The sequence below is a fragment of the Phacochoerus africanus genome, chromosome 8 (genome assembly GCF_016906955.1).
Source record: "Phacochoerus africanus isolate WHEZ1 chromosome 8, ROS_Pafr_v1, whole genome shotgun sequence".
Lineage (NCBI taxonomy): Eukaryota > Metazoa > Chordata > Mammalia > Artiodactyla > Suidae > Phacochoerus > Phacochoerus africanus.
Window position 1 is genome coordinate 149,890,338 of NC_062551.1, and position 14,034 is coordinate 149,904,371.

The window sequence follows — 14,034 nt, forward strand, 5'->3', positions numbered from 1 at the left end:
AGCCTTTTCAGAAAAAAAGCCTCATACGTTATAAAGATACAGATACAGGGAAAAATATATGTAAGCATATAGAACACATTTTTAAATGGCATACTTCTGGGGAGTAGGATTAGGGATTTTTCAACTAATTTTTGCATTTAGTAAGTTCTACACTGTTCAATTATAGAAGAATTAGTGTGTATTATTGCATGTTAAAAACAATTAGGCAAAGCTATGAGAAATGTCTAAAGGAAAAAAAAAAAAATCCAAGAAAGTAAGTGGCACAGGCTTTAGAATTGGTCCGACCTGCCTGAACTTAAATCTCAACTTTGTCAATAGAATTAGAATTACATGATTTTCTGCAAATTACTTTCTAAATCTGAGTTCAGTTAGTTGACCCTTGAATAATGAAAGAATTGGGCAACCAACACTCCCTACAGTAAAAAAAATCTATGTGTAAATTATAGTTGACCCTCTGTATCTGTGGATCCTCCACATCCAGCTACAGATTGGGTAGTACCGTAAAATTTACTATTGAAAAAAAGTATGCATAAGTGGATGCACACAGTTCAAGCCATGTTGTTCAAGGTCAACTGTGCTTGTTTTTAAAGTACAGATAAAAGTATAAATGAAAAATACTACACCACTAGGTTGCCTTGAAGACTACTTCATTAATACTAACTTTTGTTTCCAGATTTTTGTTGACACAGCTTCTTTGACCTATTTCATATAGTTGCCATAAAAATGCTAAATGAGTTTGTACCACTGTGATCCCCATTCATAGATGGGGAAATGATACATTTAAGATACATTAAGATACATTAACAGGTTACCTTGCAGATAACCTGTTAAAAGAACTCCTAGCTGGTAAGACGTGAGCCCAGCTTCCACAGCTAGGTAAGACTGCCGCAGAAGGCCATGCTTTTGGTAATTATGCTCCAGGCCCTAAGTAAATGATGCTCTTGTTTCTCTATCTCTCTCTCTATATATATATTTTTTTCAGTATTGAGTAATGATAACTAATCTCACAGAAGAAAAGATTCACAATCTTAAAAAAAAAAAAATCACTGTCATTAGACCATGGATTTAACAAAAAGCATTTCAGCATCTGTCAACCAGAAAATTTCATTAGATAGGACATCCTCTTCTCAGTGAATTTGGGGGAATCAAGAAGTTACCATATAATATAAACATTCTGAAGTTAAGAAACAAAGCTTGAAAATACATTGATTTTCAGTGTTGCCGACAGTGGGTAAGTTCCAGAGACAGAAAAATTCTTTAGATACAAACTATAGTTTTAAAAAACTTAGCTGATGGAAAATCCTTTAATGCTCTGTTTACTAGTGTGTCTGGTTCTGTAAGCTGTGGGAAACCCTGAAGGGGCCCTGGTGAGGTTATGCTATCCAAGTTGGAGATATAATGGAAACCATCCTTGTAACCTCAGCATTAGATTAGAAAACAAATCTACAGGTAGCTTCTCTAGTCACTCCGTAAATGGCCACCTCCTCTGGTCCCAGATAAGAGGAGATTTTTTCACCAGGATGGTGGTCAGCTGATGCCATACATCTAATTACGTCTCTTTGGGGAAAGTGTCGTTTAAAAAATCAGAGGAATCTTTATATTTCTCAGCAATATGAGTATGCATGTTGAAATTTTTTTGGTCTTTATAATATGAATATTAAAGAAGGAAAGAAAACAGCTGTTTGATGCTTCAACTTTTTTTTTTTTGGTCTTTTTTTTTTTTTTTAGGGCTGCATCCCGACATATGGAGTATCCCATGCTAGGGGTCTAATAGGAGCTATAGCTGCTGGCCTATACCACAGCCACAGCAATGCGGGATCCAAGCCTCATCTGCAACCTTCACCATAGCTCATGGCAACACTGGATCCTTAGCCCACTGAGCGAGGCCAGGGATCAAACCACTGTCCTCAGAGATGCTAATCAGGTTCCATTAACCACTGAAGCCACAATGGGAACTCTCTGATGCTTCAACTTTAAGAAAACATGGGCAAGGCAGTCTAGGTTGCAGATGGTCCTAACTCTCCTTTAAGACTTAAATAAAAACAACAAAAAAGAATACCCTTTATCTCCACCACACCCACAGATTTTATCATATAAAGTCTCCAATGCCACTTGCTCCATAAACCTTATCCTTCTTAACTAGAAAATGTCTCTTCTTCCTCTCAGTTTATCTAACAGTTTACCAGAACTTCTCATGTCACTCACATGTCTCATTTGTATCCTAATTATATATGTACAGAATTGATCTCCCTGATGAGATGGAAAGATGCTTGAATCCAACATCTGTGCCTCATTCATTTCCTTGGTCTGATTCATTTTTATATTTATCCTAGGTCTGTCTCATTTCGAAGCTGATGCTCTTTTTAACTGAACTTTGAGCCCCTTCTAAAGCATTTCTTCTGTTTTCAGTTCCTGGTTTAGTATGAGATAGCTCCACAGAGGAGGGTTTGAGGTCAAAATCAAGGTGGAGAGTCAGGGAAAAAGGAAGTTGGAATTGAAAGAGGTTAGCAATAAAGTATTTACTTTCCTAGGAGAGCCAAAGTACATAAAAGAGTTTTCATGCTTAAATGAAGCACAGAACAAAACAATGAAACAATGTAGGGTCTGTTCTGAAAAAAAGAATGGCTTATATGTATGAAGGAGCCTTCAAAATACCCTGATGACTAGGAGCTTAGAAAACAAGAATCACTCGGAGATGGAAAGGGGAAAATAGGTCAGCAGGCATGATTTCTAAAGCACAATTGCATCATGGTGGTTTGAGGACCATCTGGCTGATGGATGGTGGCCCATTGACACCCAAGATGATTTGGCTTATCCGGATGGCTAGGTGTTGCCTCTCTCTGTTGCTGATCTTCAAACCACCTGTCCAAAGCTGCCAGCTCAGCCAAGGCTGCTCAAAGAGAATGACCTTTCCCCATGAAGACAACAGTCAGTAGATTCCACAGTGAATTATGCTTTATAGATAAATGAAAGGAAAAGGCAAGGCTCATGATTTTACATTTAACACTGACTTCACCCCTCAAAAAAAGAACTGATAAGAAATGCTTTTCAATTCCTACAGAGAAGTCTCTTACAAATTCTTTGAAAGTTTTGAACTCCCTCTGCTGGGTTCCTCCAAAACCTTCTACAGAAAGTGATGATAAGTTTTGTTTTATTTTTGTACTACTTTGTTTTTTTTCATACCCGTTGTCTATAGTTTTCTCCAACTAGGCAGTGAGAACCAAGCAGGAGTTTTTGTTTTATTTGAAGGAGGCTATCAATAAAAGTTAAATTACTTGCTGTGGATTGGAAAAACACTTCTGATCAGATAAATGTTCCAAAGTGTTGTTGCCTATCCTCTTTCTCATTTAACATGACACAGGGTACATCAGTATACGCAACTGTTTTTCCTTTTAAGATTTTACTAGGCAAAATTATTTTTAAAAACCCTAGCAATTATACCTCTCTGATATAACTGAACTTTTTAAAAAAATAAATAAAACATATGTTGGTTTAAATTTTGTCACCTCATTATTTCCTAAATCCAATGCTCTCTTCAAAAAACCACAAATGATTTATTAGTTTCATTGCCGGCCTAAATTCACAAATATTTCTTTCTGCAAAGTCATATTTACTTGATGTGACAAATTGAATTTCTTCCTCCTACCACCAATTATGAGCATTATTTTCAGGGCTACTCAGAATTCCAGGAAGGCAGTGCACAATTAAAGATAAAATAGAAATTATGGTAATAGAACTCCCTAGGTGATCAACCTTGTCATTCTTTATGAGGCCTGCTCCATCTCAATATTCAAAAAAGCATAACTTCTGAAAAAAGAAAAAAACAAAGATTCTTGTTTCTATAAAGATATTCTGAAAGATTCAGCCTGCCTGGTTGAGGAATAGAATAAATATCTTACCTCCCAATAATACCTGAGCCCTCATACCTCTGAAAAGACACCAGAGCAGTAACTTCGTATTTGGGTTTCCACCTTTAAGATATCTTTGACTTTGCTATTAGACTAATCTACCTGAAGTAGAGCCCTGATCAGATCAATTCATTATTCAAAATACCTTCAACACCTCCAAGTGCCTACTGCATGACATTCAAAGATTGAAATTCAAGTCTCTCTCATTTGACTTCAATTTATTTTTCCAACTCCATCTGCCACTACTCCCTTTCACATACCCATCATATTTTTCTCCCTATTCCTCACCCTATTCTTTTCTTACTTCTGTGTTTTTGTCTGTACTTTTCCCACATTCTTATCTAACAATATCCATATTTTATTTTTATTATTTTATTTTATTTTTTTGTCTTTTTAAGGGCCACACCCCTGGCATATGGAAATTCCCAGGATAGGGGCTGAATCAGAGTTGTTGCTGCCGGCCTAGGCCACAGCAACATGGGATCCAAGCCACATCTTCAACCTATACCACAGCTCATGGCAATCCCAGATCTTTAACCCACTGAGTGAGGCCAGGGATCGAACCCACGTCCTCATGGATACTAGTCAGGTTCGTTACCGCTGAGCCATGATGGGATTTAAAATCAAATATATCCATCAGAAATAGCTGTTCTCCTATCAAGAAATACAATTCATCTTCTGTGAACTGCTACGATAGCTTTACCTCTTGGGCCACTCTGTTTTGGTTATTTGCATGTCTTATTTCCCCTGTGAGACTACAAGTTCTTTGAAGGTAGGGATGTTGTGCAATTAATCTTTTTATGCTCTACAAAATAGGTATTTGGCAAATAGTGGCAGAATGAATTGAATCAATAAGAAATAAATATTCAGCATTGAAATAAGGCATTTAGAATGCAGTAGAAATGGCAGCAACCTAAATTTCCATTGACAGATAAAGAAGAGGTGGTACATATACATAACAGGATACTATTCAGCCATAAAAAAAGAATGAAATAATGTCATCTGCAGCCACATGGATGGACCTGGAGATTATCAAGTCAGAGAGAGAAAGACAAGTACCACATGATGTCACTTATATGTGAATTCTAATAAAAATAAAGAACTGATTTATAAAATAGAAACAAACTCACAGATTTCCAAAATCAAACTTATGGTTACCATACATAAAATTGGGGCAGACCGAGGAGAGATGAATTAGGGGGATGGGAATAACATATGGCTACTGTATAGTAGTTATTTGTAATAACTTATATGGGAAAAAAGAATGGATATATGTGTGTATATAATAGAGTCATTCTACTGAACACCTGAAACTAATACAACATTGTAAGTCAAGTATACTCCAATAAAATTAAAAAGAGAATACAGTGGAAAAGCCAAAATATAATTTCTATCATTCACTTATTTCACAAATATTTATTAAGCAAGCACTATATGCTAAGCACTGAGGATACAGTAGTCAAGAAGACAACAAGCCTGGCCCTGCAAAAGCATTCAATTTAGCGTGGTGTTTATGGACCCACTCTCTCAAAACATGGAGATAACAAAGGAAAGACAAGTGAGAGGATCTCAGTTTATAAATCCATTTAGACATGGGTCCCTCTTTTTCTTCTCTTTCTTCTTCCCTCCCTTTTTCCCTTTCTTTCTTCCTTTCTTTCTTTTCCTTTCTCTCTTTTCTTTCTCTCCCTCCCTTCCTTCCATCTGTCCATCCTTCCTCCCTCCCTCCCTTTCTTTCCTTCTTTCTTCCCTCTGCTTTTTAGGGCCGCACCTGCAGCACATGGATGTTCCCAGGCTAGGGGTCAGATCAAAGCTGCAGCTGCCAGCCTACGCCATGGCCACAGCAATGCCAGATCCAAGCTGTGTCTTTGACCTACACCACAGCTCACAGGAACGCCCAATCCCCGACGCACTGAGCAAGGCCAGGGATCAAACCTTCATCCTCATGGATACCAGTCGGATTTGTTACCGCTGAGCCACTGCAGGAACTCCAAGGGTCCCTATTTTTCTATAAGGCCCAAGTGACATCACACAAAGGGCAAAGGGTAATTTTTATTTTTTAAACAAATCATGAGTGTAACTACAAAGGGATTAAAGATTACCAAAGGGAACAGTGTGGGATGAAGTTGGTCAGAAGAATAGTATCCCACATCTTTGAGCCTTATATCCCAGGTACTATGCTTATTGCTCAGTATGCATTATTTTATTCATTTTGAGTCATGGAAAAATTGGAGGCAGCTCCCAAAAAGCAATTCTTCAAGGACTGTGCATTAACAAAGAGGAAGTGGGAAGGCAACCCTGGTGGAAGAAACAACAGGAACAAAAGCATAAGGGGTGGAGAGACAAAGATGCCCATGGCAGGGTAGGGGTGGGGGTGGGGGGGTTGGAAATCAACAAATGCATGTAGAGTGCCCAGCACTGCGGTATACACGGGAGAGAGAAAGGGCTGTGGAAACAGGTATGATCACAACTACAATGAGCTCTTACTGTGTGCCAAGAGAAAGGCTAAACATTTTATAAATATTATTCAGTTCTCCCAACCAATCTAAAAAATTAACTATCATCAAACGCCATTTAAGAGTGAGGAAATGCCATTATCAAACGCCATTTAAAAGCTCTTACAGAGCTTAACTGGCTCAAGTTCACTGTGCTAGTAAATGGCAGAGCAATGATGAGGGATCTGTTTGACTTCTAAGCTTGTGTTCTCAATCACTGTGTTGTTCAGCTGCCCCAACAATATTACAGTTACCCAAAGTGCAGCAGCAGAAATGCTAATCATCCTTGACATATGTATAGAGCTGCTCAGACTATAAAGTACTTTTACCTCCATTTAGAACTTGAACCTCACAGCTACCTGTTGACATGGGCATGGGAGGCTACTGACCTGGCTTTACAGGAAAAGGCAGACTCTGAAAGGTTAAATACTTTTGCAGAGAGTCAAATGCCCAACAGGCAATTGGTAGAGCAGGAATAAGAAGCCACATTTTCTTGTTCCACAGTCAAGCGAGCGCTTTTGTTCACTCTCTTAGTGTACAACTGCAAGAAGCAATTTGTTCTCTGCTATAACCATGGCAGTTGCTGACACATAATAAGAGCTCAATAAATGTTTGCATAAAAAAGGCATGAATATGAGGTCCCATTAGTATTTAATAAAAGTGCTATTCAGCTATACTGAATTATTATGTCAGGTCTGAATTCATGATGATATGGCTGAATTTCATCTATTAGATCATGATCTAAATGGGCTAGCTCCCTCGGTCATATGTCACATATGAATTACGCTTAAGTATTTACTAGAAACAGCTGCAGGGGGAAATGGCATAGTGAGAGGGGCACACAGGTGGATGGGGAGGGATAAAGAGGTGGTCACGGGACCAGAGCAGTCCTATATAGTACTTCATATACCACCTGCAGAAGGGGTATCACTCACCATTTGGTGGCAGCTACTGGAGGCCAAAAGTCCAGAGAGAAACTAAGAAGAAAATCTCTTTAAAGCATAACTTACTGTGAATGTGCAACAGAAGCATCACATAGCGTATCCTTTTAGAGAAGAGAATTTATTATGTATTTATAAATTTAAATGCCTGACGTGATTTATTTTGGAAGATTAAATACAAATAATGGCACCCTCAAACCTGATTTAAGTATTGTGATAAGGTTCTTAAAACTTAAGACTGGCATTATTTATATTTTATACATACGATTGGTTCTTTATTCAAAAGTAAAATCAGTTCTAAAATTTCAGAATACAGTGGAGTTATTTTTCTCACTTACTACTGATTCTGCTGTTATAGTATAAGTGAAATTTATTTTTTTACAGGTGACTGAATAATGACAGTCATTTCTGTGGTTAGCAAAATTTAAAAAATTAAATATGGCTAATATCAAATCATATATTTAAATATTTTAATAACTAGATCACTTTTACTGAGCATTTACTTTGTGCCATGAACTATACTAAATGCTTTAAATACATGACTTCCTTTACTTTTTTCTAGTCTACAGAGGATTGGTGTTAACACCTCCACAGACAGATGAGGAAACTAATGCTGAATAACACAGCTGTCTCTGGGCATATGGGTGTTCTCTGTAGCCTCTCTACACCCCAGTCTCTTCCTCGGTAAAGTGAAAATAATAATACTGTCTCTCAGAAGTCTGCGTGTAAGTAGGACTTGGGGCAATGTGTCTAAGATAGTGTTGAACACAGTCCATTTTATACTCAATCATTCTCTTCCAAGTTGCTGCCCTGTCAGCAGGAAGGCAGCAGAAACCAGCTGGCTGGGTATAGAGGAGAGAAAACACACAGCTGATATCAGAGGTCATTCCTGACAGAAGGAAAACAGAGACCCTAGAAATGGTCTTCTCAAACTAAGTGTTCACACCTCCACTATACCTTTACTCTAAGACACAAAAGCTGGATCTTACATCAGCTTTACAAGTTGATGACAGGCTAGCCTTCTTGATTATAACGGCTTTTTTTTTTTTTTCGCTCTGAGAAAAAAATATGAGCAATGAAAGAAAAATTCAGTTCCAAGGGGATGCTATTTGTTTTTTTTTTGTCTTTATAGGGCCATACCCGCAGCATATGGAGGTTCCCAGGCTAGGGGCTGAATCAGAGCTATAGCTGCCGGCCTACACCAGAGCCACATCAACGCCAGATCCGAGCCTTGTCTGCAACCTACACCACAGCTCATGGCAATGCCAGATCCTTAACCCACTGAACAAGGCCAGGGATCGAACCGGCAACCTCATGGTTCCTAGTCAGATTCATTTCCACTGCACCATGATGGGAACTCCATGGGGATGCTATTTTAATGGGAACATTCATAACTAACAATCCTATAGAAAACAATTATTCCAAAATATTGAGCTCCACCCATCCAAGAAAAAGACTTATATGACATCGTATAAACAGAAAAGAATTAGGAATTAGGTCAATAACAACAACAACACAACCCAATCAAAAAATGGGGAGAAGACCTAAATAGACATTTTTCCAAAGAAGGCATTCAGATGGCCAATAGGCACATGAAAAGATGTTCACTATCGGTACTTATTAGAGAACTGTAAATCAAAACTACAATGAGGTACCATCTCAAACTGGTCAGAATGGCTACCTTAAAAAAAAGTCTAGGAGTTACCATTGTAGCTCAGCAGTTAATGAACCTGACTAGGATCCATGAGGATGCAGGTTCAATCCCTGGCCTCTCTCAGTGGGTCAGGGATCCGGTGTTGCTGTGGCTGTGGTGTAGGCCAGCAGCTATAGTTCTTATTCGAGCCCCAGCCTGAGAATCTCCATGTGCTCTGAAAGTGGCCCTGAAAAAACAAACAAACAAACAAAAAAACCCAAAAAACACAACTCTACAATCACTAAATGCTGCAGTGGATGCGAAAAAAAAAAGGAGCTCTTTACTGTTGGTGGGAGTATAAATTGGTGAGCCACCATGGAAAACAGTTTGGAGGTTCTTCCAAAAACTAAAAATAGAGTGCCATAAGATCTAGTAATCTCACTCCTGGACATATACCTCGATAAAACTTTAATTTGAAAAGCTACGTGCACCTCTATGTTCATTATAGCACTATTCACAATAGCCAAGACATGGAAAAAACTTATATGTCCATCAACAAATGAATGGATTAAGAAGATATGATCTACATATCATACATATATAAATATAAAATGGAGTATCACTCAACCATTAAAAGGAATGAAATAATGCTATTTGCACAACATGGCTGGATCTAGAGATTATCATTCTCAATGAAGTCAGAAAGAGAAAGACAAGTACTATATCACTCATACGTAGAATCTAAAATAATGACACAAATCAACACATCTATGAAATAAAAACAGATTCACAGATATAGAGAACAGACTTGTGGTTGCCAAGAAGGAAGAAGTGTGGGGGAGGGAAGGAGTGGGAGTTTGGGATTAGCAGAAGCAAAATATCATATAGAGGATGGATAAACAACAGTGTCCTACTGTATAGCACAAGGAACTAAATTCAATATCCAGTGAGAAATCATAATGGAAAAGAATATGAAAAAGAATATATATATGTATGTGTAATATATGTATATATATAACTGAGTCATTGAGCACTTTGCAGTATAGTAGAAATCAACACAACATTGTAAATCAACTATACTTCAATAAAATTTTTAAAAAGAAGTAGAAATTAAGTTCTAATATTTATTGGGTAGCTACCATGTGCCTGGTAAAAGATATCTATATCTAGAATGACAGATAACATAGATATGGATACTTTCTTTCTCACTTAATCTTAACAACCTTATGAAAAAGTGACTGTTGTTATCTCCCTTTAGATAAGTGAGGCTAGAAGAAGTTACTATAACTACCCAAGTTCATACGACCAGGGTGTCTTTGCGCTGGAAACTGAAAGGAAGCAGTGTGCCTTTGGGGCCCCTCATCTCCACCACCATGCTAACTGCTTACCCTAGTCTAAGTATAATGGAATCTATGCTATAGAAATAAAAGCACCATGAGTTCCCATCATGGCTCAGCAGTTAACAAACCTGACTAGTATCCATGAAGGCGCCGATTCGATCCCTGGCCTTGCTCAGTGGGTTAAGGATCCCATGTTGCTGTGAGCTGTAGTGTAGGTAGTAGATGCAGATTGGATCTGGTGTGGCTGTGGCTGGCAACTACAGCTCTGATTGGACTCCTAGCCTGGGAACCTCCATATGCCATGGGTGTGGCCCTAAAAAGCAAAAAAAAAAAAAAAAAAAAAAAAGAAAGAAAGAAAGAAAGAAAGAAAAGAAAAGAAAAGCACCAGTATCAAATTATTGCTATACACATGTGTACACATTGCACATGTATGTTTATTTTGGTATTCTTTTCTGGGGGGGGGGGCATATGGAAGTTCCCAGGCCAAGGACTGAATCTGAGCTGCAGCTGTAACCTACAGCACAGCTGCAACAACACTGGATCCTTAACCCACTGTGCTGCACTGGGAATTGAACCTGCACACCTCAGCAGTAACCTGAGCTGCTGCAGAGACAACGCCGGATCTTTAATCCACTGCACCACAGTGGGCACTCCGATTATGGTATTTTTTAACTGGAAAATAATTGGAAAATCATCTGAATGTCTGTCAATTGGGAAAAAAAACATGTAATACAGCATATTAAAATATGACCATTAGATTAGAGAACATTAAAAATAGTCTTTCTCTTTTTTTTTTGTCTTTTCCAGGGCTGCAGAGTAAAGCCAGGAAAAGCCATATGGAGGTTCCCAGGCTAGTGGTTGAATCGGATCTGTAGCCGCAGGCCTACGCTAGGTCCGAGCTGCGTCTGAGACCTACACCACAGCTCACGGCAACGCCAATTCCTTAACCCACTGAGCAAGGCCAGGGATTGAACCTGCAACCTCATAGTTCCTAGTCGGATTCGTTAACCACTGAGCTACGACAGGAACTCCCAGTCCTTCTCTTTTTAATGTATAGAATCTATTCCAGAAGAATGGCACCTCAAATTTGACGGATCTAAAACAAATCTCTTAATTTCTGCCTAAATGTAAACGGCACCACCATCCGTCTAGTTGCTTGTGCCAAAAAACTAGGCTTACGCATGATTCTCTAGTTCTTCTGAGCTCCCACACTTAATCAGTCAAATCTGATTCAACACCCCAAATATCACGCATCAGCTCACTTTGCTTCCAACAATAAAACTTCACCTAACCACAATCAAGCTTCACCTGGGCTTTTGCCATCTAACATATTACTTTTACTGTGCATTCTCTACCTATCAGCCCATCTCACTCCCCTGTTAAAATCCTTCCAGTGGCTTCCACTGCACACGTGAACTTCTTACTCTGACTCACAAAGCTCCTCTCTCACTTCCATCTCGCCCCACCCTTCCATCTTCCTCCCACCCCATCCTATTCCACTATTCTCCCAATACGCTTCCAGCTCATTCTCACTTGAGAGCTATTTTTGTCTTCTCTACAGAAAAAGAGCTTTCCCCTTATTTCTGCATGTCTGGCTCCTTCTTATCATTTTGACCTTGTTTAAATTTCACCTTGCCTAAGAGGCTTCCTCCATAACCAAAGTGGTCACAAGCCACATTTCCTTTTTAAATTGCCTGCAAGGCACTGAACACTATTGATAATTCTTTTAGTCTACTTACGCTACTTGCTAATTAATTTCCTCATCAGAATGTAAGCTGAACCATGGCGGGGAGCCTTATCTGTTTTCTTCATGCCTATACCTTTAATACCCAAAATAGTACCTGACACGTAATATGCATTCATTGAATACTTGTTGAATGGAAAGAGTAAGTATTATATGATCAAATATTTACTAAAAAAGATGCTATTCATATATAGGTGTTTATTTTTGTTGTAGGAGAAAAGGAAAAAGTAAACAAAGACAATAACAAGTAAATATTAATTTCCTTGAGAGGGAGGAGGAAAATCAAAAATTTTTTTTTTGTCTTTTTGCCTTTTCTAGGGCCGCTCCCATGGCATATGGAGGTTCCCAGGCTAGGGGTCTAATTGGAGCTGCAGCCGCAGGCCTATGCCACAGCCACGCCTGATCTGAGGCGCATCTGCGACCTACACCACAGCTCACGGCAATGCCGGATCCTTAACCCACTGAGCAAGGCCAGGGATCGAACCCGCAACCTCGTGGTTCCTAGTCGGATTCGTTAACCACTGAGCCACGACAGGAACTCCGAGGAAAATCAAAATTTCTAATAACTGCATTGTTTGATTAGTTATGATAAACATGTATTGGGGGATTAAAAGTAATTTAAAAAGTAAAAAATGTGAGGAGAATGTAATATTCCCTCAGCTGATTATTTATACAGCTAGCTAAAAGTAGATCAATGTTAGTGACCTTGCTATATTAGTAATTTCTTAGTAGATAAAAGTATTTCAAAACACCCACAATCATAACATTAACATGTTTTGAAACCATAAAGAAAGGTACAATTCAGTTATTCAAAAAGAGAATTTTCTAATAAATTCTGAAATGCCCAATGTGGACAACTTGCATATCTAGAATGAACCTTAAGGAATTCTGAGGAAAGCGGCACTCATACGGTTAAGTTCTGATGTGCTTAACACTTTCATAATCATACCTCAAATACTTCCAGTTTTAATTAGGGAAATCCCCTGGTTAATAAGTTCTGAGTTCAGAACACCAGACACTGAAAATAAAAAATGTCAGATTTGGGGAAAATGACCATGACAAATCCATGTCATTTATTCACTGAGCTAATAATTAGGAGCCAACTTACCTCAATAGAAGAAGGAGAACTTGGCGGCAATGGAAAGGGAGTAACGGCCATCTGATTGACCGCATCTTCGTTTCTGCGGATGTTAAAGTAGGCAGAATCAGTACACAGTACACGTTAAGTTCTTGGCTCAGATTAGAATCGTTTCCTCAGTTCTCAGTTGAAAATGCACATACAGCACCACAGAATTTAACAAAAAAAAAAAGCATGTAAATATACATTGGTTTCAAGCATGACAAGCTATTAGGCACAGAAAGAGATATATTACTCAAGGAATACTAAGGTACAATTATTAGCGACAAAGAATGATGATGCAAGGGGTTGGCCAAATCCTGCCTCGTCAGTCAGGTGCTGCAGAAGGTAATTGTGGAAAGGCATCAAGTCTCTCGGCACCAAGGACTATACGCTTTTTCATATAGCCATGTGCAACTTCTAGGACCCGTTAACACCTAGAGTATTTTGTTTTTTGAACTGTAAAGTAGGTTCCCAGCTTCATCACTCGCCTTCTAACTTTGTTCTGCCAGATGAAGGATGCTGGGATGTATGTGACAGTGGCCATATGGATGGACTGTGTAAGGAGGAGTGATGGATGGGGAGAGTAGAAATCCAGACAGACAGTGCTTTGTGGGTTAGGTTAATTCTACTCCTCATTATCCTAATTGGAGCAGAAGTGGGAGCTGAAACTTCATTACCAGGAGGCGCAGAACAACTCCTAGGATACCAGTTCTGGTGATGTGGGATTGTTTCCACTACATTACTAGCAAATGGTAGATAGGCAATGGTTCTGTGGGAGAGCTATCCTTTACTGATATTTCATGATGCATCACCAAAATAATTATCTCAATATTTATGTGACGTTTGACTTTAGGTT

At 38.7% G+C, this 14,034-nt stretch overlaps 1 protein-coding gene across 3 annotated transcripts in view; it reads right to left on the reverse strand.

Annotated features, from left to right (window-relative positions):
• PATJ (PATJ crumbs cell polarity complex component) overlaps positions 1-14,034 on the reverse strand; it is a 353,453-nt gene that overhangs the window by 94,721 nt on the left and 244,698 nt on the right. For all 3 annotated transcript variants that reach the window (XM_047788846.1, XM_047788847.1, XM_047788845.1), the window contains exon 30: positions 13,167-13,239. In XM_047788846.1, the coding sequence (XP_047644802.1) occupies positions 13,167-13,239 (73 nt within the window). The remainder of the gene's footprint in view (positions 1-13,166; positions 13,240-14,034) is intronic.